The sequence below is a fragment of the Hetaerina americana genome, unplaced genomic scaffold (assembly GCF_022747635.1).
Source record: "Hetaerina americana unplaced genomic scaffold, ioHetAmer1.1.p SCAF_3, whole genome shotgun sequence".
Taxonomy (NCBI): Eukaryota; Metazoa; Arthropoda; class Insecta; order Odonata; family Calopterygidae; genus Hetaerina; species Hetaerina americana.
In genome coordinates, this window is record NW_027286874.1 from 102,430,524 (window position 1) to 102,458,177 (window position 27,654).

The 27,654-nt window shown below is 34.7% G+C and overlaps 2 protein-coding genes across 2 annotated transcripts in view; both read left to right on the forward strand.

The window, feature by feature from the left end:
* The window catches only part of LOC139690504 (uncharacterized), a 28,115-nt gene extending 24,559 nt beyond the window's left edge, over positions 1-3,556 (forward strand). The window contains exon 4 of the mRNA XM_071587962.1: positions 1,581-3,556. Within this exon, the coding sequence (XP_071444063.1) occupies positions 1,581-1,872 (292 nt within the window). The 3' untranslated portion in view covers positions 1,873-3,556. The remainder of the gene's footprint in view (positions 1-1,580) is intronic.
* Positions 3,557-9,182: 5,626 nt separating this feature from the next.
* Positions 9,183-27,654, forward strand: part of LOC139690481 (histone-lysine N-methyltransferase 2C-like) — a 128,126-nt gene continuing 109,654 nt past the window's right edge. The window contains exons 1-9 of the mRNA XM_071587938.1: positions 9,183-9,276; positions 9,860-10,096; positions 11,480-11,663; positions 21,313-21,537; positions 22,541-22,828; positions 24,054-24,151; positions 24,308-24,580; positions 25,576-25,692; positions 26,243-26,409. Of these exons, the coding sequence (XP_071444039.1) occupies positions 9,865-10,096; positions 11,480-11,663; positions 21,313-21,537; positions 22,541-22,828; positions 24,054-24,151; positions 24,308-24,580; positions 25,576-25,692; positions 26,243-26,409 (1,584 nt within the window). The 5' untranslated portion in view covers positions 9,183-9,276; positions 9,860-9,864. The remainder of the gene's footprint in view (positions 9,277-9,859; positions 10,097-11,479; positions 11,664-21,312; positions 21,538-22,540; positions 22,829-24,053; positions 24,152-24,307; positions 24,581-25,575; positions 25,693-26,242; positions 26,410-27,654) is intronic.

Here is a 27,654-nt window from a genome sequence, read left to right on the forward strand (position 1 = left end):
CCTGAAGTAGCGTATTTACCTTCTCCAAAATCATGTTGAGATGTATGTAGCAAATCAAAATGTTGCAGGTAGTTCAATAAATGATTATACGTTGATTTTTTAAATATTTTGTAGAAAACAGACATCACTGAGATTGGCTCGTAATTTTCTCCATCATAGCTACAACCTTTTTTATGGATTGGGGATACTGCTGCAGTTTTTAAATACAAAGTAAAGTGCTCTTCATTCAGAGATAAATTAAAAGTGTCAGAGAGGGGTTTAGCAATCCATTTGGTAGCACATTTGACGACTGTCACAGGAATTTCATTGTATGCTATAGACCACTTGTTTGTAAAGGAGATGACATTTTGGATTTAAACTGGAACAGAGGGAAAAAGAAAATTAGAATGTCATTACTTAAGGTTAGGATTAGGCATATTAGTGAATGGATTTGTATGACAGATTTTATCATTGAAATAGTAAATAACCCCAGGCATTGGTACTTACCCGAGTACATGCACCCAAGCAAAAATCCTAACTATCAGCATTTAGACACATGAATGTGAAGAGTTGGGCTTAAGGTCATTTTTAATGGTATCTATGGGAAAAATAATAATGAAAATTATTTTCATTATAATAGCATAAGCCATTGGAAAAGGAAGATTGAAATATTACCTAAAACAAGCAAACTAGTAGCCGGTGCTTCAGTATAAGTAATGGGAGAATGAATCCATAGTGCCTTGGTACCAGTACCTACCCTGCATAATTCAACTCTCCAAATGAATTGTTAAAGTGTTAATTTGGACACTACCAGTAATTATAAATTCTTCTACAGTGAAAAAATAACTGCTAAAGGAAACCACTCCATTTCATACTATCTCCTATCTTGATTCTCTACATGTCCAAATTTCTTCCAAAGTGTAAAAGAATTATTGTAGTATTTCAATGCCTGTTCCATCAGAGTTCTCACCATGGCTCTCATTCTGTGTGGTTAAAACAAGTTTTATCATGGTGCAGCTGATGATGTTCTAAAGTGAGATAATGTCTTCTGGAAGCCATAGACTAGTCAAGATACATCAAATACTTAAGATTGCTTAAATAAATTTATGATGAAAGATATGAATACACATGAGACATCACTAGTAGTCATTGAACAAGTTTTATCATGGTGCAGCTGATGATGTTCTAAAGTGAGATAATGTCTTCTGGAAGCCATAGACTATAATCAGACTTGTTTGAATCTCACCTTCTTGGTTGCTCTCTGACAACACTTGCTTATGGATTTAAGTTTTGTGCCAATAACCTTTTGGGATTCTATGTAAAAATTTATATTGCCTATATAAATTAATCGGTAAAATCAGCCAGCAATTTTCTCCTCTGACTTGTTTAAATTTTCTTCAGTAGGAAACAATTGATTTATTGATTCAGATATGGAATATTCCTTAATTGGAGGGCTGATATTCATTTTTCCTTTTTTTAAATTTAAGATGAACACAATATTTAATGTCAAATTTAAATTTTTATGCCTTGTTTTTAGTGCCATAAACAATCTTGTATTTCTAAGTAAAATATTCTTTCTCATTTTTTAAATCCCCATAAAGTTTGCCTGGTCACATTGTACAACCCAACCTGATGACTTCAGAGGATTGCGGTGGCCAAACCAATCCCAATTTGCTTCCTTTGATCACCATTCCTTGCGCACGTCCTGCGAATGGAGAGAATGAAATGCATCTGAATGTGCTTCCACCTCTCAGCACTGAGCATGGCTGCAACATCCCAGCAGTTCCTCGAAAATCTGTGTCCATACTGCTCCCGACTGATGAGGACAATGAAAAGAAGAGGAACCAACCCCAAAAGTTTGAGGATGATAAATTTAGGGAGGAAAAGGGATGACCCATTCAGCGTCGTGCACATTCGTGATTGCCTTTCCGGGAGTGGTGAACAATATCCTTGATAACCTGAAAGTACTAGTGAAGTTGATAAAAACATTCCTACAGGAGATGTATCCTCAAACCACATCTGGCTGTGCCATTCCTCATGTATACTAAAGCTTCTAGTTGGAGCGATAACATTTTCAACAATGTGATTGATATGTGAAGGTCGGAGATTAGATTCCGTCCAAATTTCTGTGTAACCCAGGGAAGAAATATGTTTACCTTTTGTGTGATTTACAGCACACACACCGCCCTCTCCATTCTTAAATTCATGGAAGGAGGGTATGGCCCAATAAGTGAAGAACATGTTTTGCATTTCATTGTGAGATGAAAATCTGCCTTTGCTTTATACTGTACTGATTCAATTTGAGCACGAAAAGTTAACTAGTCAAGATACATCAAATACTTAAGATTGCTTAAATAAATTTATGATGAAAGATATGAATACACATGAGACATCACTAGTAGTCATTGAAGTCATTAAAAAGTGAAGGATTTTGGCTTATGAAGTGCTGTATACATACCTATTACTTATTTGCTAATATTACCAACTGCAACCTTGATTCCCCAAATTATATATATTGTGACTGAAGACCATTGTGCATAAATAATTTGAAAATATCTGCTCATTCATGTCCTTATGCATTCTATTATTCTCAGGAAGTTTTCAGAGAATAACTGTAGTCTTGATAGGTTAAAAATGAACTGTGATTGTTACAATAGATGCATGACTCATAATAGTAGGAAAGATTGAAAAAGTAGGTCTAATTAAAGGTTTATAATTTTCAAATAAGTTTTAAGACTTGAATGATTAAACCAGACTGCCATGCTCAGTTGCAAAATATTTCATAGCATCCATCAACAATGGGTACTTGGTTGCTTCAAAAATAGCAAATAAAACTTAAATCAATAAGTATGTACAGATTAGTACCCACTCTTGAATGGCTTTGCACCATAGCCGCAACAAGACTCCATTTTAAACGTCCTTATTGCACATTACATGAAAGATGTGATAGGCAATGAATTGAAATGGGTATTAGAGCAAACTGAGGTTAACAAAAACACTGCAGCAGTGATTAGTTTTTAATGATCCTCTCAGAATAATAAAATAAACAATGAAGGCATCAAGATTCAACTTTTTGATGATAGGTAATATTTAGATTTTCTTATGGAACTTACACAAATTACATGACTGTATGGTTTCAAGTGCAGGAACTAAATTATTCCCCAAAAATGTCATCTGATCAGGATGTACATTACCAAGTGATCCACTGTGCCACATACTTGTGTCACAATAAGCTGCTGACAAGTAAAAGACTTGATTATTTTGATAACTGCCATATTACATAATTACTTTCACAGAAAATACATCATGATTTTGATAGATCGAAGTACCTAGTTCAGTAAATAAAGGAGGACACAATGAAGGTGACTGAATATGTTTGGAAATGCCAAGTCTGAAAAAAAAAACATTTTCAAATTTTTTGTAAGATTTTAAAATGTATGGGTAAGAAAGTAATAAACTAAAAAATACTCATCGTTTCTGTTACAAAATACCCAATCCCGTGATGAACACCATAGCATATCTAATGCATTTTTTGTGCCACTTTAGATGCAGTCCTGTTTTCAAGGTAAGGTTATTTCAGATGTAGTATTGGTGCATACAAAAATTCCAATAAATTTATTTTATAAACGGCTCTTATCTTTATCAAATTTGGTGGCAATTACATGCATATCATATTACAATTCAGATGCTAATTTAAGAATGTCACCTGCTAGGGGTGTACAATGTAGAATGGAAGGAATTCCGTGGACAAATTTGATTCCCCAACACCAGCAATATCATGCTGTTCTTCCCTGCTATACTGATAGGCCATAGATAAGATTCCATTTCACCTCTTAGTCCATATTTCTAAATAATATCTATATTTTTAATGGTGTACCAAAATAAATTGTATGATAAAATGAATAATGCAACAAAAATATGTGAGGGGGAATAATTTTTAAGAGTGATTCCTTTATATATTTGTCACTTACGTATTGTGAGATTAAATGAATTGAGGCTATAATTTATGGAAGTTCTTCCAAATTTTATTGTATGATAGTAAAAACCAGCCTAATGAATATAAATGTATTTGGGTAAGTAGAAACATTTCCTTTTCATTTCAATAAATAAGACTAATAAATAAGAATTTTTTAAGAAGGGCTAGTTGATAGAATCATGATTTTATTAATACACAGTCACTTTTATTTTACTTTATGATTTTTAGGTAAATAATATTGCATTGGCTTTTAGTTCAGTGGATAGCACTGTACTACTGGCCAGAGGTCCCAGGTTTGATTCCAGGGAACAGCCCTGGGCACCCTGACCTTCACCCAAGCTGTGTGATATTTCAGGTACCAGATTTTCCTGAGAAACAACATGCAGCACAGAGAAAGGAACTGCCCCCCCTACCCTGAATGTGTGATTCTCACATACCATAGGGTTTACTAGTAGGTAGGATCTACTTGCACCTATCAAACCAGCCTTTGGGTTGAATGCTGTGGTAATTGCCTTATTTAACAAGGCATGTGATAAAGACTGAAATATTCTCAGTGAGGGAAATTCCATCGCAGTTGAGGTAGCCCCTCAAACTTTTTAAGTCTGATCCCATGCATATCACTGAGAAACACTGACTTTCAATATTCATATGGGGAAGGGGGTCATCATCTTAATACAGTCAGAATGTTCAGGATTACTATGATGCGTCTCCAGCCTTGCTGTTTTATGTAGAATACAAAGGCTTTCAGAGAGCAAATGTAAAAACTGATAGCCATACTTTGAAATTTTCTTCTTAACCCATATGATCCGATATCTTTGTATCACGACCTTCAATCCACCTCACACCCTCTCCTCTTCTCATTTGCCTCTCTCCCCCTCATCAGCCCTTCCCTCCAATATAAATAGCCACTTTATGCATTTCTCCCATGAGCATCCCACCACTCTCTAAAATGTACACAAAGTTATGATTTATGTGATGCAAGCTGAAAATTTAACTTTCATGTATTACCACTGTAGTGTCTACACAGAGAATTTTGATATATAACTCATATATTGACTTCAGCCAACTAATTCTATTCTTCATAATTAAATTTGATTCATCAATGACACAGAATTTTTAGAAATCTTAATATTCAGTGTAATTACTTTACACATTTAGGCTTCACTTGGTGGAATTGTTTAATGTCCATATTAAAAGAGTTTGTAATTTTTCATAGACTTTATTTCACAGTACAACCCATTTCACTGACTTGTGGCATCATCAGGTACAAGTGACATGCACAGGTGTTGAATATATACCCATCGGACAGAGGAGGGGGAGGTTGAAGGTGGGGGGGAAGGTCTTCTGGGAATTTAAACTTGCTGGTCGTGGCTTTTTCAGTTGACTTAAGAAGCGGTGGTGGTGTCTTTGTTATGACTAAGCATTGGGTCTGGTCCAGGTTAATGGTGGGAGGGGGGCTAGAAGGTGACAGCTACTTAGGACTGTTGAATTTGTTTACCTTCAAAGAGAGGGATGGCTGTATGGGGTCGAGTGATTTTTTGAAAGTGAAAGTCGGTGGTTGAGGAAGGAGAAAACACAATGGAAAAACGGTGTTGTTTTGGCTATGACATTGCATAGGGTCTAGTCATAGGGTAGATGCAACGGAGTACATTGAACTGTTGGGTTTGTTTACCCTCGAGGTCAATGTTTTGGAAAGGATAGAGGAGGGATGGGCGTATAATTGCTCATTACACAATGAGCAATTATACACACAGTATTGTATTGGTATTCACCAAGTGCCTTAGAATCTTGATTAGCCATTTTTCAACCCTTTAGGGAGAACATGCAGTATTTCTGGGACAAAGTTGCTATTATGTTTACTATCTAAGAGATGTTTTGGGAAGAGGGAATTGGGGTTTTGCTTTTTGTGGCACCTGGCATGTTCTTGGGCTTGGGTTTGGAAATTCCTCCCAGTTTACTGACAGGATATGTGCTGCAATTATTGCATTTAAGTTTGTAGATGCCTGATTTATTAAACGTATCCCATTTGCCTTTGCCATTAACAAAGAGTTTGGAGAGAGTAAGGGGTGTGTAAAAGGTCGCTTTGCATGTAGTTGGAAGGCGATTGGAGATTTAATGGGAGATATCTTCTAGGTAAGGGATTGAACACCACTTGCAATCTTCAAAAGCGGAGGGCTGAGTGGTAATAAATAATTAACTCCTCAACATGTTTTTGAATGTACAAACTCATTATCCCGTACTGGAGGAAAGGAGAGTAGATATGAATCTTCACGAAATATAAAAGAATAATTAATCCATTAAATTTCACTGATATTATTTATCATAATTGTACTTTATTATTTACTTACTATTATTTCATTTTATTTCATATGCTAGTTTCATTCTGTAAACTATTATGAAAAAGCCAGTTTTGAAAGTTAATGATTTTTGAGTAGCTTCAGGCGTGATGTGGTGGAAGTTGAACATAAAGAATAGCTGATCATAGCACTTTTCCACTTGATAAATTTTTTATTTTATGACCGGGTTTTGATGTATTACATCATCATCAGGTCAAATGGTCAGGCACCTGATGATGATATAATACATTGAAACAAAAAATAAAATTAAAATTTTATCAAGTGGAAAAGTGTTACGAGCAGTTATTCATTAATGATTTTTCATTAAATTTCAAAGTTTTTCAAGTACAATTCATACATGCTCGATTGGGATACAAAATATGGTACTAACAATCACATTAATTGTAGCACACCCACACATTAAATTTCACAAACACAAATATTCATTAAAGTCACAGAGCATTAATATAAACTAGACTGACAGCATTGCTATAAACTAAAAGTAGGGACTAAATGGAATATTATGGAGATGTTCGTCAACAGAGTAGAACATACTGTATTTTAGGTACCTTTGTAATTTATATTTGAATGTGGTAGTTCCTTAGTATCCTTTTTGGTTATTTGCTATATATATAATCTCCAGCCCATTTCCTTGGGCAAATATATACTCTCATTTACAGTAGGTATTTATGAGGAAAAGATATAGCCACAAGAATTTGTTTGATCAGTATTTTACCATGCCAAAAATAAGGATATTCTCAAGAAATGGGAAGACTGATTTAAATAATAAATCTTGAAGGCAGAAACAAGAGCAGGTAAAACTATTCATCAGATGGGATAAGCAGTAAGGACGTTTAAAGAAGAATTAAGTAAGTAAACAAACTTTTAAATAGAGAAGGGAGTTGATGACAGAGACAAACCTTAGAAGTAAAGGTTCGTGAAAAATACGACACTGAGTTTGGTTTAATGAGATTTAGAAGCTTAGTTATTATAGAGGATGGAAAGAGTGAAATTAATGGAAATAAAAACATATGAAGAAGGGTTAGGCATTAGAGTAAAAAGGTTTTTGGGGTCAACTCAAACAAAACAGGCAGAGTGGATGCAGGGCATTATATAGGCAATGGAATACTGAAGACTGTTCATCGTACAGGGGAGAACATTGTTGGAGCAAGGGAGAAAAGGAAAAGATTTCGTAGGCTGGATGGAATGAAGGGAGGTGAAGGTATGTGTGGCTCAAAAATATTTTATTACGATGGTAGGTGAAGTATAGTCGGTTGTAGGGCATGGTGATGAGGTTTTTCGTGTCGTGTAAGGTGGAGCTTTGACATTTTACGGTCTTAAGCCTTCGTTTTCATCATAACCCACCTTGACCGGTAGATAACGGTTACAAACTTAACTTCTTAATTTAAGCGATTCCCAGGAGTCGAAGGGCTGGCCAAATTTCTTTCTTTCGCTTGAAATCAACGCGAAAGCGATTACCTACCGCGACGAATACGCTGTGAAAAGAAGATAGCGGCGTGACAAGACGAATGCGTCTAACGAGCAGTGACTTAGGCGCGCTAACGAACACAAAAAACAGTGAACACCGGTTACGTATGGTGTTTAAACTGTAAACTGTGGCATTAAGTAGACCATTTTTTGCCAGGGAATATTTTGGTACTGATAGAGGATATGTAGAGGTAGTTAATTAAACAAACTGGCCCGCGGGTAGGCTGTGGGCTAGTTAGCTCATGAATGGTGTCCTCAAAATATTTAGGCTTTATAATTCAAGAACTAGACATGAATTGAGCACAGACTGAATGTAAGATACAAAATCTGCAACTATAATTAAAATCATAATCTTTAAAACCATGCCAGGATACAAAAATAATTTTCCTTCATGAGTACAAATTTATAGTAGTATTTTTCTTCAAAGATAATTTTTCTAGTTACTTTAGGCAATGAGTAATAAACGATTAAACTCTAAGCTAATGACCAAAGGTCCCAAGTAAAATTCTCTGGGTACTACACATCTTCATTGGAAACTGCAGGTAGAACTGGTGAAGTAACTGGCCCCTCTGCTCAGTTATGTATAATTTGTTGCCCTTCGTAGAACCGAGTTAGAGGAGACCTCTTCTTCATCAACGGACAAACTTTTGAGTCGATTGGTTGTTAGCCAAATCAATTAAAATTTTCATTTGGAAAAATACGTAAAATCTAATTATTTGGACTCCATGAATTCTTTTAATTGTTTGGGTAGCGATTAGCTGGGATGTCTGAAACTTCACGTTCTGGAACGTAATTATTTTGAGATGCAACGTCTTCATATCAGTATCATCAAACTTTATTAGGCAGAGAAAACTATGGCATACGAAATCCTGATTTGTATTATGTACGTCTGACTGAGGTCGTCTTTCGGATAGATATACGATACGTACTGCGATGTTCATTTGTTTGCTTCAGTGAATGTCTAACACGAAGAACGCTAATAACCAATAAGAAAACGCATGCGCAATGTTGCTCATTGAAAACAAATTGGCTTTTATTGCCAAACTTCATAATTTGAAAACTTTTATTTCAGTTTTAATTCTTTTGATTCAATACCAGATTTATTTAGTTATTTTTGTTACTTATTTTTCCTTATATCCAATCAACACTTATAGGTTTAGTACGGTTGGTACCTGTACTCTATTAATGTTATGGTATCACTCCGCGCAATTATAAAGAAAATTCTTCATTGAACGTTTTTTTGTGTGTGCCATTTAAATTAAATTTGCTCATCTTATATGAATTATATTAATACTTCTGGTTCACAGCTTGCGTCATTTTATTTGATTAATAATATATACTATTTTTGGAGCGGATGAACATTAAGAGTGTGTGAGATTCACCGTGCTCCCGTAAGGGGAGAAACTTTTTATTATGCTATATTTTTCATAAAAACTTATATTATCACTTTCGTAACTCGAGAATGAAGCTGTGCAGGTAAATGCAGCTACTCACGAGGTAAGTTTCGTTCGAGTTAGTTACCTTATATCCATTAACTCGTTCGTAAACATTGTGGCGCGGCCTATGATAGAAGCTGAGGAGCGGGCTTGGTTCGATTACTTGTACGTCGAAAGTTGTGAAAGTACGTCATCTTCGTTACGATGTATTTAATGTTAATGTGAGTATCCGTAGTTCTTTTATACCGTAACGACGACTGGTGAAAATTTTTGGTGAAGCTTTGTATAATCTTAGGTAGTGGACAAAAACAAAAGTTTGTTGACGGTGGAAATATCGCTTGCATGATGGCGTTTGTTCGGTGTGTTTGGTGTAGGCAAACGTTGAAGTGCTAAGGCAGTGTTATATCTTGTTGTTTTTGTGCGGGATTACCCCGGAGTCTCCAGTTTTAAAAATTTCTCGGAAATTTCTATAGTATGGTGAATATTATGCAAATGCCATTATAGTAAACGCAGTCGTTTAATTCCGTGGTATTTTTTGTTAATATGGTTGAAAGTGTATGGAGTCCTTAAAATCGAGTGTTAATATTTGCAGCGCATTGTAGTGGGGATGTTTGATTGGAATTTCTTTTCATGATGTGGTCCAGCTCAAATGGATGAAGAAATTAAATCAGGTGTTGGGAGGTCATCCCCCTTAGAAGCGGACGACGAGGATGGTGATGATGAGGAAAGAGATACTCAATCTGCTGGGGAGGACGAAGATGAAGAAGAAGTTTTGCCCGATGAAGGCGACGAAGAAGACGATGATGATGTCGGGAATCTTGATTGTCACGCAATACCTGGTGCCACTTCTTCCCCCCTGCCGGACAGACATACACCAACAAGTGCGTTTTCCCACATTTATTCTTCTGATTATTCTTGTCTATCCTCCACTACCACCTCCAGTACAAGTTGCCACACGATGTACTTCAGTAACTTTATTGAAGTCTCCATTCCATGTTTATCAGGCTTTAAATCATTAGTCGTGACGGCAGCCTAATTGGAACCATGAAAATTGACGATGGCCATAACTCCAGCGTTTAGGTGGAATTAAATTACATATATAACATGAACATTCGGCCTATAATATTTTGTTGAAAGTATTGAAGCTACAAATTTTAATGATGTATCCCCAACGTGTATGGGAATTTTTCGTTCCCTCATGCCAGTGGATTTCGAATTTATCGCCTCTTTTTATTTTCTCTGGAACAAGAGTCTCGATGAAAAACTCTTTGCGTTTTATTGAAATTTCCATTATCTCTTAACGGTATGTTCAATTGGAAAGGATAAATTGAGCATCTTGTGGCCTTTTCTAATATTGACGATATAAAATAGTATTTCCCCAAATATATTGAGGAAATATTATTTAATATCGTCAGTACATTCATTTCATTGATAGAATATCATTTCACATTTATATTAAATCGTTGGAAATGAATTGGCGGTGAAGTAGTATTTTGAAGATGTTTATGTAGAAAAAGACATCCATTTTATGTTATGGAATGAGTAGGAACCTTAATGACATTCTGTTAAGACGGTGTCTACCCAGCAGAAAATTGCCCCATAAGGGTGCATGATTATTTACCTAATTGCTGTATTTTAGGGCCGAATTAAGAATTGAGTCGTAGCTAAGTAGCCAAAAATTTCTTCTCCCACCCCAATTCAAATCTATTTTTTTAATCTAAAATTTTAATTCAAGGAATTTTTAATGTAATCATATAGTTCATGGGTGTTACATGCATTTTTTAAATTTTTTCTTTAATATTCTCGTGATGCTAAAGCCCTTCTTATAATGAGTTTTTACATTGCAGAAATAGTAAATCTAACAGAGACCGTGAAACTATAATGTATATAAAAAACCATATTGTTTATTGCATGCAATTCTTTCATTTTTATGAAACTCTTATAATAAGTATTTAATATGTTTACCAAAAATTTTGAATATTTTCATGCATGCCATCAGTACTGAAATACATGGTGTTCCTCTGTCAAAACTTCATTTGCATTTGTTTGAGGCTGTGCATAATTTAGTATTTGTAAAAGTAAAACAATAATTTTGTTCTACTACAAAATGATAGTTTTTAAATCCCAGATGGCGATCAGCAATTTTCATTTTCTCATATTTTAAGTATTGAAAGCCACATTTAATGGATGAATTATAAGTTGAGTTCTCTCAATCCTAAATTATGGCTTGTGTCTTGTCTTTAACTGCGTTGGGTTTGTTTCAGGGTCTGCTCCATCTACCCCTGTCCATATGGATGAAGGCACATCTGTTTCTATTGATTTAATGTCCTCAGGTGGAGGAAAGCCCATGAGTTTAAAGAGGGGTCCAGGAAGGCCAAGAAAGGAAAGGTGTCCATCTGCTAGTCCATCAAAGAAAGGAATCGGCTTGAAATTAAAGCGATGGAAAAGGTAATTGAGATAGAAAATAATTATACTGTTGATTTTTAATGGGAAGGGGTAATTTGGAATGTGGAAAATTTTGAATATCCAATTATGTATCATGTGTAAACTAAGGAATTTTTTTCCCTAAGATTTAAAGCCCCTTATCACCGGTTACTTCTGAAGGCTTCTTTTATAATGCCTGAGATTCAGACACTAAAAAATGTAAAGAATGTCCATTTAAGTGTGAAAATCCAATTCAAGTGAAACTTGAAATATTCCCAAAGCTAGTGACTTTGATAATTCTTAGGTAGGTAATGTATCAGTAGCTGTTGTAATATTGGTATGATGCAAACAAATGTGTGTATTTGAATCAAATAACGTCCACGTAATTAATGCCTAAAGATTGACTCATTTTCATTAATTAAAAAAATGGTCCTATATGTGCATTAATGTTTAGTTATTTTTTAAATAATGCCAAGTCAATGAAATGATAGCTGTTTTCCAATGCACATGCTGTGATTTTTCCATTATCTGTGAGCAGATAGTTTTGCAGATTATCCATTCTCTTTCCAGCACCTCAAAATTCTAATAAAATTACTATTTTAAAGAAAGTTAAATGCTTTGATGTACATTTGAACAGCCTGGGCTTTATTAAAAGTTTTTAATTCCCTAAAACATTGTTAATGGTATTTAAACTTAAATATTTTTGTATTTTCCGTACTGTTCCATTATTGTTTCTCTCACAGTCATTATCCCTGACATTTTCATATTCTCCTTTAAGGCGGTCAAATACATAGTTATTAATTATCTAAACTACATTATTTTAATCAGTATCATATGATGAATATGACTCTGTATCAGAGATCCTTTGTCAATATTTATCCTTTGCCAATCATTTTTTTTCCTAGAGATGTGGTTGTTTTAGTTCTCTGAGGAAAGTATGTTCCCCTATTCACTTGATGATAGTTATTGCTGTTTTAAAATTATAACTCTACCCCTAGAAAAATGAGTGAAAAGTATAAAAAAAGTTGTTCTTTGTAATGCTCTATATCACAATGAATGTAAAAGGAGAGTCTTCGTATGTATCCATGTTATAATTCGTATAATCCCATATTTTCTGCATATTTCAGTTATCCTTGTTTTTTTTTAATATCTCTCCTTCATCATGCATCCATTAGCAAGGATAATCGGGAGTTTACTGTACTTAAATGGCAACCCTGCAGATAAGATGCATTTACATGTGCATGTGTAACTTGTTGATGCTGCTGAAAGTTGACTGAAAACTGAATTTTTGCTGATCATTTTCCCCAGGGCTAGTGGCTTAGAGGGCTTAAGAGATTTAATAAAGTTTTGGGGCTGTTATGTATAAATGTAATTGACAAATTTGTTTGCCCAATGAATTTCCATATCTGAGCATTTGCTAGCATTTTTTGTCATGGAATTTTATTGATGGGTTAAGGATTTTATTATGGAAATAATATGGGATATTATTAGTATCATGAACAATAATTGATGATTCAGGTAACTGAAATCTAATCAATGAAATTATGCTAAGACTACCATTTTTAAATTTACGATCCCAGATCGCCACTTAATGAAGTTTTTAAATCTTAAAAATTGCATTTCCAGCAAATGGATTTTATATGTTAAAAATGGTCAATGGGAATGAAAGATTAAAAAAAAAACTACAAAATATATTGCCCAGGTTAAATTACTGCAGCATTTTTTCGTAAGATATTTTTAAATCTTTTTTAATTTAAAATTAATATATGGAACAATAATGGTTATTAAGATTATAAATTTAAATTATTGTGGCCTTAAAATTCTTATTTTGAAATGCAGAATTGTATGTTTTTCATGAGAAACCAATTCATAAAATTCCAGTTCTTACAAGAAGGATTTCACTTCTGGAATTTTGAAAAAGTTTATATAAAAAATTATTATGTTGAGTATAGTTTCAGTGGCATTATTTAATGGAGAATATCTGTTTCTTTTGTTGTTTATCTTTGTTGTATAAATTTTTGTTTTTTACTAGTTAAAAATGTGTATTGAGTCAAACTGTAATGGTAAAAAATTCAAATAATGGCTTTTTGAAGAATCCTTGGAGATGGTCTCGGGCAAAAAGACATGATATAAGCAGCTCAATTAGGAAATTAATTGACTGAATTTTTATTGATTATGAATATTAAAGAGGTGTTTTTAGGACTTTGTTCTATTAAAATGTGTTATTTAATAATTTTGCCTTATTGTGATGAACTATTTCAGACATTATATTTACCAAAGGTCAAAGATAAAATGATTAGCTGAACTAACCGAATAGGCACAGAAACCCAAAAATGTAACTTCTTCTACTGCTATTTAAATACTTAAGTGAGACAAATTTTCAGTCCAAACACTCAGTTTTCGCTGTCATCTAAGTTTTAGTTGACTTATATTCTAATAATTTTTAGATAGTGCTCTACAAGAGCTTAATGCAAAAAGATCTGGTTGTCTCTGGTTGTAATAATTCCAGAGAAATCAAACTTTTAAATTTATTTTCTCACTCGTCTTTAATAAGTTTTGACTTGTAGCACTGGTTCAAACTATAAGTCATGTGTTAAGTAGCAGTGTTGCGTTAGATTTTTATAATTTATCCTATGAGTGGTGATTAAATAGAGGTGACAAAACTACTTTTGAAAAAGCCAAATGCTAACAGTGTTATTGATTGGGTTTTGTGCACTTTGGAAGAAGTCTTTCGTAGTGTAGAATACTATGTAAATGTGGATTTGTAGTGATGTGGGAAGAAAGGATGGCACTTAAGGAATAGCGTTCATTAATTTCCTCATGCAAGGGTGCTCTAAGTCTTGCTTATGGAGGTGAAATAATGATTCTGGAATAAAATGAAGGGTATTGGGAAACTAAGAAGAACATCCTCCAATCACGTGCCCTTCTGCCTTTGATTCTATCCTGTGAAAGAATGAACCTCTCTGAGTGGGAGCGTTTTTGTAGGCTTGTTGATGTGATGTTGACCTTAGGGTGGTCCATTGAAACATTAACAATAATGGTTCAGCTGGTTGAATTTACAAAATTCCGCAGGTTCTGATGATTACAATAAGGGTGTGATAAATGAAATTCAAATTAAGAAATGGACATTGTGTTCGTACTGCTTCTTATAGCGAGCATCTCTAAATCATTCCTTGTGCAGTTGTAATCTATAGCATTCAAGGTTGACCATGCATGTCTGCAATATTTCTGCATGAATTAATAAAAATTGCATTTATTTATAAAAATGTGCATTTTTGAGGGGTTGGCTTTACCTTGAGGCCGATTTTATGCAAACAGTAATGGTACATTTGAATGTTTGTACATTCCTATTTCCATCACTAGACAGTTTGAGAAATTTAATGTTTGCACATAATATCAAGTACGGAAGAGTGTAATTTATGATGATAAATGTTCTCAAGATAATCACTGATTAATAAATGTTTTTCTACCATTTGAAATTTTGGGTGGACAGGAGTGAACGTCACTACATTTCTTAGTCATGTCTAATCAGACACAACCATACATCCCAAGCAACATTTGACTGTTCTTGTATTCCACATACATTCTATCTCCTTACATTCTGTTCAACTTGCCTATCCTTTCCCTCCGTATCTTGCTAGCCTAACCTTATCCCCTTTATTACTGTCTTTCCATCCCCAATTAAAATTCCTTGCATCAACCTTTCTTCCTTCCTTTGGATTTCTCCAAACAACCCTCTCCTTCCCCATCATGCCTACTGCCTAATCATTTGTTTCATGAATGATACGCAGAGCATATAACTTAAAAATATTGATAATCTAGGTGTCACATCGACTATGTCTGTGATTGATTGAATATATTGACTGCATGTAGGCATTTTATTATTATGCACATAATAGTAATTATTTGTGAGTTGGTGTGGGAAAAACATTTCCTCAGTTTCTGTGGTCGTAGTAAACTCATTGGCTATATGTTGCTTCTGATTGGGATAAATGTTTAAGTAAAGAAATATGTGTTGAATTTTGGGCACCCCATTCAGAGAATTATGCATCTGATTAATCATTTACTCACAGGGTACAGAAGCTTGCAGATGATTTTACTGTTGGTGTAGAATTTATTCCATTCAATTTTAAGAACTACTGGATAATTTATCAGCTATTATAATTCAGAAGGATGCTATCAGTAATCCCAAAATTACCAACCAACAGCTGTAAAATCAGTTATTAGGTTTTTAATTATGACCTTATTGTTAAATGTTGAGTGACTACTGCAAACAGTCAAATCTTTGCTTCTTTGTATGCTCTAGGAGAATCATTATATTTTCCCCATGACATTAGCATTAGAAACTCTTTCAAGAATTCAGTCATGTCAACTGTTGTTACTAGTTATTGCAGTTGTAATTAAGGAATCCCATGTTTGAAAATTATGCACAAAAGAGTCGATAAATCTTGAAAATAACTTTATGCATTAGTTTCATAAATTTTAATGAAGAAGGCTAGCAAACATTGTGGTGAAAATTGTATGATGATTAGAGAGTTGGCGGCTGCCCCAGGGGGTGAACCTCAAAGGAACTGTATGAACAATTAAAAACGACTTGTGAAAGTTTGTAGCTCTCTGTAAACTTCTTAAATTGTTAGTTTTTTATTTTCATTATTATTATCAGTATGAGATATTCTCTCATATTGAGGGGGTTCGGGATAAAGATTAATTTTATTACCTGTGAACAAGTGAAAGTTTCGGTCATTATGAATCTCATTTAGACATATTTTTTGATTGTAAATAAAAATTTGATAAATGTTTCTATGTTAGGGCAATAGCGTGGTGATGGTCTGTACTTTGGCATCTACCGCAGATGATAGACAAGGTTTGTCCGATAAATATGTGAACTGAGGCCATAAAAACTTTATTCTGCGAAATTTAGTCTGCATCAATTTTGTCCCCTTCAAAGTACTCTCCATTCATTGCTATGCACTTATTCCATCATCTTTTCCACTGTTAAAAGCACCCTTGGAAGTCCTCGGCACCAAGGCTTCTTATTTGTCTCCTCATAGTTTCTTGCTTTATTGTGTCTCCCACATCTCCCCGGTGATGTCCCCTCATAATATTTTTACATTTTGGGAACAGGAAAAAGTCGCAGGGTGCGAGATCTAGCAAATGTGGAGGATGATCAAGGATGGCAATTGAATTTTTTTTGCCAGAAACTGGCAAACAATCAATGCTGAATGTGCGTGTGCATTGTCATGGTGAAGAATCCATCCATCATGTTCAGTTAAAATAGTGTGCACTGTTGATTATCCTAAATTCAATTCATCAGCTATCATTCGGACTGTTTTCAGACAATCGGTGAGGACAAGGTCATCTACACAGGTGGTTGAAGGTCGTCCCAGCCTTGCATCATCCGTGCCATCATGTCTGCCATCTTTAAAACGCCTAATCCACTTGAAAACGGATGTTTTCTTCAGAGCATTATCACCGTAAACAGCTGTCAACATTCCAGTAACTTCTTGATAACTTTTACCGCACTTCACCAAAAAACTTGACGTTGATTCGTTGCATGTATCCTCCAGTAGCTTGAGTGACGGCCTCCATTGCCATGGCCCATATCGGCGAATGTCGTTTCAGTAATGGCTCTCAATAATGCAATGTTTGGATACCTGGAATTTTTTGTGACCTTTTCGACATGCTCCACTCATTGTAGTCCAATGGATTTAAATCTGCTTTGTGGCTTTTGGGAGGTCAGAATTCTTCGGACCAAAATATATTGACGTTGTCTGACAACCAATTTTGTACCAAATGACTCATATAGGCTGGTGCACCTTCCTGCTGGAAAATGTACAGCCCTCCAGATGATAGGTTGCATCTACGGCTTCACTGCCTCTGTCAGGACACTCAAATAAACTTCTTTGTTGATATTTTCCCCTTTGTTAAAGAAATGTGGTGGCATGGCATGACCCTCACTGGACACAACTCTAAGCATGGGAAAATTCCCTGGAAATTTTATTCCGGAAACAATAGGGATATCTTCAGGGTTGTCGGCGAGCCTGCGGTCGTTCTTACAATTGGTGTTAGCTTCCACAGTAAAAATTTCTTCATTTAAAAAAATCTGATTTGTCCAGCAGCATTGTTTTTTAAGGAACATCAAAGCAGGTTGCAACATTCAACTTGCTTTGCCCTTGTGGCTTAGGAAAGCATCTGTCTTATTTTAATAATGTAAGGTTTGTAGCAGAGGTGCTTGATGACGTGTAGTGGGTTCACTCACACCAACAACCGATGGCAATTTTCGGATTGATTACCCTGGACCCTCAAAAATCAGCTCCTGTGTCTGTTAGATGATGATGAGCATCCTGAAAATGCACACCTTCAAGAAAATATTTAAAAAAATGTATTTTCATGTCATTGAAGTATCTCACAGAGCTTCATTGCAATAAATTGTCGAAACAATGGTTACTGTTTGTTTACACAAGCAATTTCATTGAAGTTAAGTAAGAAAGGCCTGACTGCAAGATATTATAAATATGTGTTTCATATGGGAAGGCAAATATTAGGGTGATATACTGTCTCTTATGCATTTAATAGGACTTATCTCTTGTGAGTGCTGATTCTGGCTCATTGCTGGCCATTTTCAACTACAATTAGAAAAATTAATGATTAAATAAGTATTGCAGATTTTTAATAATCTTTACGTGAAAGAAGAAATAATCATTTCCTCATAGTTTTTTTGTGTTAGGTTATTGAATTTTAAAATTGTTTTAACTGAGCTAAGTTAATGGTTGCTGTTTAGGCATCTCCCACAGTTTCTTTGGAATTAATTCCACCTTGTTCTGGTTTTCAAAAATTTTCCGAAATACTTACATTCACTAATAGAAAAGCTTTGGTTGCAAAAATCATCAATTTACCATGCACTTTAAAATATTCACGAGAACAAATCTCTTTTCACAGTCTTTGCCATAACAACTGGTGTCTTTCATTTTGGTGTCCCATTTTGCCTTGAACCTTTCTTGGAGCAAATGATACATCTTCACGTAGAAATTTTTTCCTTTTGGTGATGAAATGTTTCACCAGACAATCTTGCTCATTGGACTGTTTCCTTTTATAGAGTAATCTCCTTCCATTAGTACCAATTCTGTACACAATTGGTGGACAAAGGATGTCACAGATATACTTTTCTGCTGGATATTATTATATAGAATAGAACCATTGAATGTTTTCATTAGGATTAGGTAAAAACCCAGCATGCACCACCAATTGAAAAATCTGTGACTCAATCTAGCGGGAGACATTCTTCAATTATTTGGATGATATTTATTTTGTTTGTAATATACTGGTAATAATGCAGTAATTACTGCTTAGGTATTTTCTCTTCCTCATCTGTCCCCTTCCTCTTCTTTTGTGCATGTGAACATTTCTGTTCTGGGTCTTGAGGAGGCCGTCCAGATGTCTTCCCTGTGTGGCCCAAGCACATTCCCTTATAATCAGGAAATGTGCTCATTCCATGGCACTGATAAAGTTTCAAACAGAACATTTGGAATGCGTATTCATGTTTAATTGATGGTACGAATCAGCTCTGTATTAAAAATTTTGAGTTCCTGTGCCACATCAGGTAGTGTTCGTGAAGGGAAAACTGTCTAGGGAAAGGGTAGATCCTTCATGTGCAAAGAACTCAAACAATCTCTTCCCTAGAGCCGGCACGGAATTGTCTATGACTTCTCCTTGCTAGAGTAAACATACATTCTAAATCCCAATGTATCTTCACAAAACATAGGGATTTTCATCCCATACTAGTTAGTCTTATTAGGAACATTTAGACAAAAATGGACCCCTGAAATGACGCATACCAACATTGTATGCATGTGATATTTTCACATAAATTGTTTGTTGTTTGGAAGAATTGTTGCTGAAATGGTGTAATCAATGGTCGAACTTTTTACAGCAAAGCAAATCTTGGTTCACTGTTACTTTTGAAAGGACTATTATCAGCCAAGTGTAAAAAGTGACAAAATAAGCAAAAACTTATATTTGTCTTGGATATTTGGGAAAAATTACATGAAAAGATAGGGCCATTGCATGAATGATCTGATAATGATGGTCTATCAATGATTGATGTATGAAGACCAATACCCAAAATTTTTTGGTGTAATCCAGTGTACTGTTTTCCAGTCAGTTAGTCCTTTCACTCCATTTTTTCCAAATATTTTTCCTGTTATAAAGGTTATTTTGTGCTTAGTGTGCACATGAGATCAATTTTGATGAAGTGAAGGGAAAAGTTAATTACCCTGTGGAGTTCATCAAGGCTAATCCCATTTACTACACCAGTATCTTCGTAAAATACAAAATCACTTCACAAAATCAATTTCAGACCAACTAACATTGCTATGATTATCCTTGCTGAAATTTTCTTTGAGGATATTCTTGGGATACTTGCCATAATATCTATCCACTCTGGAACTCAACATTGTTATATTCTGTATCACTAGTTTCATCTGTGGAAGTACTCTTTGTTACATGGAATTGCAATTTTTCCATATTAATATATGAAAAAAAAACAACCAAAATCTGGGATTGGGATGGTACGGTGGCTAATATATTTGCTTCCCACCCAGAGCGCCAGGGTTTGAATCGTGGAGATGGCAGATCTTTTTCAGTAGCATCCTAATCCCTCTTTGAGGTGCTTTGTGGAGAGCATTTTAAGTGAGTACGTCATCCTTCAGATGGGACTTTAAACCATGGCCCCTTTCGTTAAGATAGGGCTAATGCCGATGCCAGGTTTCTCTCCACCCTTCCTTCTTGCCCATTCATCCCTAATGGTGCACATGACCTTGGATGTATGTTACCTACCCTAAATCTACCACTGCTACAACAACCAATACCTTAAAATATTATCTTTCTGGACTTCAGGAAAAATGCAAACTAAGATAAAAAGGTGGATTAACGGCTGAAAAAATAATGTCATTATGTGGCCCTTCTATATACCTGAACTTATATGCATAATACATTCTCAAATTTATATGATTTTACGCAATCCAGATTTGTTTGATTGCAATGTATTTGTTTCTGAACACACAGGATTGACGTACAATCTCAAAGCCTATGTGAGAATTCCAGGAAAAAACAAAAACTACTTCAAAAGCATTTTTTCAAAAGTAAAATGCATTTTTTTCATTATTATTTTAAATACACATGACAATTTTTGTTAACTCTTTGCTATTTTAAAGCTGTTTTATCAGTGAAATAAACATACTTCTGTTCTACTACCGGCCTTTCTTGACATTATTAGATTTGAAACTGTTACAGCTAAAATTTTTGACAAATATCTTGTTACATAATCGTTTGTTATCTTACAGGCTATTTTACGACAGTGGATTCCTATATTGTCAAGATTATAATCTACAGGATACTTATAATAATAAAGAGTCCTATTGTCTTTTGTCACTCAAAGCTAAATTAAACTTCTGACAAAGCTTTCAGTGATATGTTTTGGACATTCAAGCCCCATATCAGATTGGTAGGCTGGACAATACTGCAAAAATAAGTGAACATAGTGTCAAACAGATGGATTTGTGAATTCAAGTTTTCTCCTACAGTTTACAAATGTTTTGAAAAGAGAAATCAGCTGCTCTGTTAGATGTAGACTTTTTCCTGATCTCATTTTCATTTATCTCTACTGTACTTCCAGTGGTTTGTATTCCCGAGGGCTCTCCCGGGGTAGAGGAGGACGTCGGAAAGAACCTGTTGGATTAGGATCGCCGATGGGTGAATCACCACCTCTAAGGAATTCTGACGATCTAGCAATACCTCTGGTGGATGACCTAGTGGATCCATTGCAAGCTATGCCATCTTCTTCTGATGTGGATAAATCATTTGCCCCTCCAGAAGATGTTCCAGTGTACCAAGAGCAATGGTATGTGCATCCATATTTGTTACATATTACTACCTTGGTTATTTTATACACGGTAAGTTTGATGTGGTTTGGAAGTTGCTGGCATAGAAGGAAATATAAAATACAACCACGATGAATTTATTTGCTTCATGGATATCAAAAAAGCATATGACAAGGTAAATTTGGCAGAATTGAGGAATGAACAAGTTTGAGAGGGATAGAACCTGGAAGCTGGAACTTCTTCAAGAAGTACATATCTGGGAATTTTGTGCACTGGCTATGAAGTTGAGCATTCACGTTTTGATCCTGATAAATTAGAAAAAAATTACTAACATCTAGGATTACCTCTTTTCATATTACTGTAAGCTCCTTTATTTACACTTGCCTGGGGCACCTCATAATAAGTGTGAATTAAAGAAAGGTGCAGTTTTTGGAAAAGAAACATTTTTACATCAGCGCTCACTCTCTCAGGTAAAAATGAGAACTAGGCTGCCAGCAAACCTCATAAGAGCTTAATCTGCCTATTTGTTTTCTTCTTTCTTCCAAAAAAATTTCTTTTTTCACCTTGTTTTTACATCCGACTGTAGGTTAAATTTCACTATTCAATAATAAGTGAGAAAAGCTCACTGAACCTGAATTACTGAACTACCAATAATGATTACAAATCGCAGAAGTCCAAATTAAAAATTAAGAGTTTTTAGGAAAAGAAATTTTTTTACGAAAAGAATAATTTTTGAGAAAATTTAGGCTACAAATTAATTTAAAATTTTTAACAGGCAATAAAAATAACATTCATTCTCTCTTCCAATGGCACTTTATATCTTTATGAAGTCATTTTCATGCTCTACGATTGTTATTTACGTACAGTATTCATTCTTATGGGCCGTTATATGGTATAGTATGCTGCTTGTGCATTTTTGTGCCCTCCAGTTTCCTTTTCTGCAATGTGTATTTAAGCTTGGTAATTTATGTGTTATATTTTAAATGACTCTAATATAACATTTTTGAATTTATTTGTTTCAAGGCCTGGGAAGGTATGTGCCTTCTGCAATCTGGGTGAGCGCAGCCAGTTGGGGCAGGGTGAAATACTGCGACTCTGCACTCCAGAAGGCTTCAGCCCCACAAAGGAATCTGGTGGGCATACTCCTTCAAATCAGAGGGGCTGTAGTCCACACTCGAGCCCCAGTTCAGCGTCCATTGAAGGAGAGAGGGAGGCCTGTGAAGGCTCTGGGTGTCCTGGATCAGGAGGTGATAAAAGTCCCAGGAGTGGTGCTGTTACTGTGCGCCGCCAGAAGAACCTCTCCAGAGCTAAGTATGTGTATTAATCCACTTGCGTACTGTTGCATTGTGTTGTAATTCATATGCTCAAACTTTTATGTTGGTTAAGACTTAATTATTATCATCAAGTAACTGGAAGTAGCCGAGGAGAAGATCCACAACAAATTTAAAGCTTTCAACATTCAGTTTATTATTATGCCAGTTTCAAATCTGTAATCGAATGATCCTCTAAAATACTAACAATTTATCCAGTCAGTCCGGAAACCTAGAAAATGACTGAGAGGCATATAAATTATAGATATTGTATGTAAATTATTTTCAATTTTAGTATTAGCTTTCAAGTGTTCTTGAGATTTAAAACAGTAATACTTGGAATTCTGAAAAAAAATCAGGTTTGTGAAAATTCTTTAAAACCTTGAAAATGCTGGCATCATATTTAAAAACCTAAAATGGATCAAAAATGTTGTTTAATTAGAAAAAAGTTGACTTTCATTTATTATATTTGATTTAATTTCATTACAAATAGTAATCGGAGACATCAGTGTTGCTGCTTCTATTTTTTTCTTGTGAAAATGATGCGTTTAAATAGAAAGAATTCTACAACCCGTGTTCTCACTCAAGCTTAACTTATAATGCTGTATAATAGTATTAGTATTTGTAATATGGGTTGATGAAAGTTGGTTGAGGAAGTCACCCCTGCACCGGAGTTGTTCCAGTGGGAAGGTAAGGGGATGGGTGATGAAAACACTTTAGGATCTTCAAATCCTAAAAACCAACTAGGAAAAACTGGGAGTTGTTCAGGATATTCACCACGAGTGTCACTAAACATATTGTATCATGCATAGGCCACGGGTTCATTTATTTCTTGATTTATATATAATGAACCTAACTCAGAATCAAATTTGAATGTTCACTCTCTTTGTCATTAGAAAAGAATACCTTTCATGTTGTTAGAATATTCCGTTGAGGTATGAATCAGTTTCCTAACTTAGGGTAAACAAGGGATATAGAGCACTATTTTTCATGTATAGTATAAATCTGATTGTAAGTGGGTGCTGGAGTGGAGAGCTTTAGATATTTGGTGATAGTTGAGAGAGACATTTGTTCCTTCTTCACACAAAGTGCTCAAGAGGGAACTATTGAATGGATGAAAAAGAAATGAAAATTTGGATCTTGAAAAATATGGAAATTTGCAATTTGTGTTCATTAATTAATATCTTGAAAAATGTTAATTTTTAATGCTGCATTTTCTCTTTTAGGCTTTTGTCCTTAAATGCTAATGCTGACCCAGTTGATGAGTTAAGTTTAATTGGTTACCAGGAAGAGCCTGATATGAACAGTATATTTGAAAGATCAGGTGGGTAGATATATAATGATATCATCATTAAATAAATTCATCAAAAATTCATCGATTCATTTGAAATTTTAGTGGTGTGTTTTATAAATTTGCCTCACATTCGCTTTGGAATTTATGATTATAATCCTTGTAATGATGAATTCCTCTTTCTTCAAGGTCACTTTTTTGTGCATCAGTCCTGTGCACTTTGGACAGCAGGAGTTACGCATGTTGAATTGTTGTGCCCTGAGAAATTGGCCCAGTCCGTGGCTACTGCTGTTGGAAGAAAGTGTACTCATTGTTCTCACTTTGGGGCCTCACTGTCGTGCAGTGTGACCTCATGCCCTCGTGCCTTCCACCTTCCCTGTGTGGCTGCATCATCTGCATTTCAAAATGCAAAACTTTTAACTTTACTTTGCACTCAGCATTTAGATAGAGTGCCTTCTATGAGTAAGTGTAACTGCCCTCTTTTGGTACTTGAATTAATTGATAATGATGTAGTTATTACAGATGTGATACTTGAATCTGAAAGTACCGGTATTGTGTCTTTATTGATGTTTGAAAATTTGAAAAGAAATATTCACATGCTTCAGTCAGTCGTCAAACTTTAAAGAATTCTCTTATTAATTGAATAATAAATTGTCTCATGTTTTGGAAATATTCTTTTAAAAAATATATCTTATAACTGGACTTTAGTTCTCCATAGAATTGTGATTTTCACTTTTAAAGCACTCTGCATCTCTTTAGAAGGGTCATTCACTCAGATGAAAAATCTCAATTGTACTCACAGATTTTGTAGGTGTGCCATAAAATGTATGTTGGTAAAGATATTTATTGTCTATAATTAGCCATTAGGTCATTAAGCAAATGAAAATTTGCAAAGTGACCACTGATTTGAGTGTGTCCATTGCGTCATCAGAGATTTGATCAGCTATTCAATTAAATGCAAGTGGTTCATTGAATGTGATGAGTTAGTCATGAATGCATAATTTGTAGAACCAAGATTTGTGCCTTCAATTTTTGGAGACTCATGATTGGTCGATGTAGTAACATATGCCACCAATTTGTGTTATCATGGAAGAGGGTCTCATGAAGGTATCCTATTGTATGAAATCATACATGGAACAAAGGCATCAAAATTCATCAGCATCAAACCATAGCCAGTGGCATTCTTCATTCTTTGGCTCTAAAACTATTTTATTAGGTGTAATATCACTATCTGTTTTTAAATTGGTACAGAACACTTTCTGAATCATTTTGACTGATGCCTAGCTTTTGCAAAAAAAATGTGCACCGCAAAAATTCAATTAAAAATAATCTCTTGTTCTTAAGTATACATTGAAATGTTATCTGAAAGTGATGGTGGTTGGTCATGTGAAATGGTGCTTTCAGTTAATGGTGAACATCTAAAGGCTATATTATTAAGTGTAGTAATTGTTTTTCAGATCCTGAAGTAACCTGTATGTCATGCTATTCTTTGGGAGATCTTTTAAATCTTGTGATGTGTACAATTTGTGGAACTCATTATCATGGGAGATGTATTGGTGTTCCGGTGACTCCAGGTAAATTCTTACATCAGTTAATTTTGAAGTACATTTTTTTTAATCTTTATAAGTTTGGTTCATCCTGATACCTTCCTTATAAAATATATAGAGAAGGAACTTGCTTTATGCTTTTATTGTACGAAATAACTTGCTTACTTGAGGGAATAAAAGATTTTCTATAAAGACTCTGAGAGACATTGAGTTTTGCTGTTTTGCGTAGTGTAATAGGGAAACCTAAAATGTATGTTTTTTGACAATTTTTCAAGCTAAAGAAGAATTATGAATCTGGAAAAATATTGAGACTTTAACTTGTAAAAATGTTGCTGCCATTAAAACCCAATGCTGAGTACTAATTAATGTGAAAAAAATGTTTTATAGGAACTAAGAACATTATAAAATTAGGTTTTGAAGGTGTTTGTGTTGTTAAGATGCCTATTATCATAATATGTGATGTGTTGAAAACATTGCTTTAGGGCATTGCATATTTGTTTTCATGTTACAGTAGAAGTGCATTAATTATTTTCCTTGGAGATTGATTTTTATATTAGATTTAATTCTGCCATTAAAGGATTGCGAGCTGGCTGGCAGTGTTCCTCATGCCGTTTGTGTCAGTTATGTCGGCATCCTGAAGATGACTCTAAAGTTTTATTATGTGATGTGTGTGACAAGGCTTATCATCCATACTGCGTGCGCCCTGCAGTGGGGACAATTCCAAAACAGGGGTGGAAGTGTATGGTAAGTTCTGTTAACTATATAGAGCACAATTGGAGGGGTGTAGACTTAAGCTTTTAGTGTGAGCAAAATTCTGTTGCCTTTTAAATGGTGAAACTCTCTTCGGAGTATGAAGTTATGAGATCGAGAGCAGTCTCTCTTTGTCTGTCCAAAATTATTAAAATCTTTATTTTTATTATATCTTAACCTTCAGACCATTTCCGTATCAACTCCAGCAGGCAAACATCTTCAGTTTAATGAAAAATTCATGGTGGTTACTTTGATGTGATAAACAATGTTAAAAGGATTTTGAGGAAAAAATTTGTGATTAATTTACAACATTTTGAAAAATATAAAGAATTTCACGTAATAAAAGGTGTGTTTGAGGTAAATTTGGAAATTTTTATTTCCCTGAAACTATTACATTCTTAGACTTTCTATTTTTAGGTTTATAAAACTCTTGAAGAAAGCTTTAAGCTCTTAAAGCTCAGAACTTTCTTTTAGTTACAAAATGATAGTGAAATATCTTTTCAAGACTGAGCAAAAGTTAGTTTTTAATTTGAAAATTCACATTTTTTCAGAGTTTTGTATTTTTTTTGTTCTATGAAGAGGGATTAATGAAAAACCTTTGTACTCTGTACTCCAAATGAGTTACTTGAGAGTTGTGTCAACTCTCTGATGTGTGATGAATATAGTGCCTGAAATTGACCATCAAAAGAAAAAAAATGATAAAATATATTTTTGAAGCAAAATCATAAACACCCCATTTTTTTATTACTGCAAATGTTGCCAAATAATCTCCTCATGCACTAAAGTGAGTGGTGAAACCATATAAATAGGTTTTTACCTGTTACCATCTATATGATATTAAAAAAAATCTAATATTTTAATTTTTCACAGATCCAAGTAGTGCTCAGTCATGCCTATTCATAACTTGGCATGTAAGAATCATTTCAGTCTCAGACTGTGAAGTTCTCGTCTGCTGATAGAGGGTCATGGCACTGCTGTGTCAATACTTGCTTAACTTATACGTACGAGGATATTTGGGCGTGGGCACACTAAGTCACAGATGTACCTGGGGCTTCAGGGACTTGGGCTTTGATGAGAAAAATGTAATTAATGAACCTGAAGATATGCGTAGGGCTCAAAAGCCAAATGTTAAAGTAAATGGTTTTTTGAATTGCTACAATTTGACCGAAAGTAATTTAGAATTTAAGTTTTAATGGAGGAGGAAGACAATATGCTAGGCAAAATTTCTAAGACAAAAAA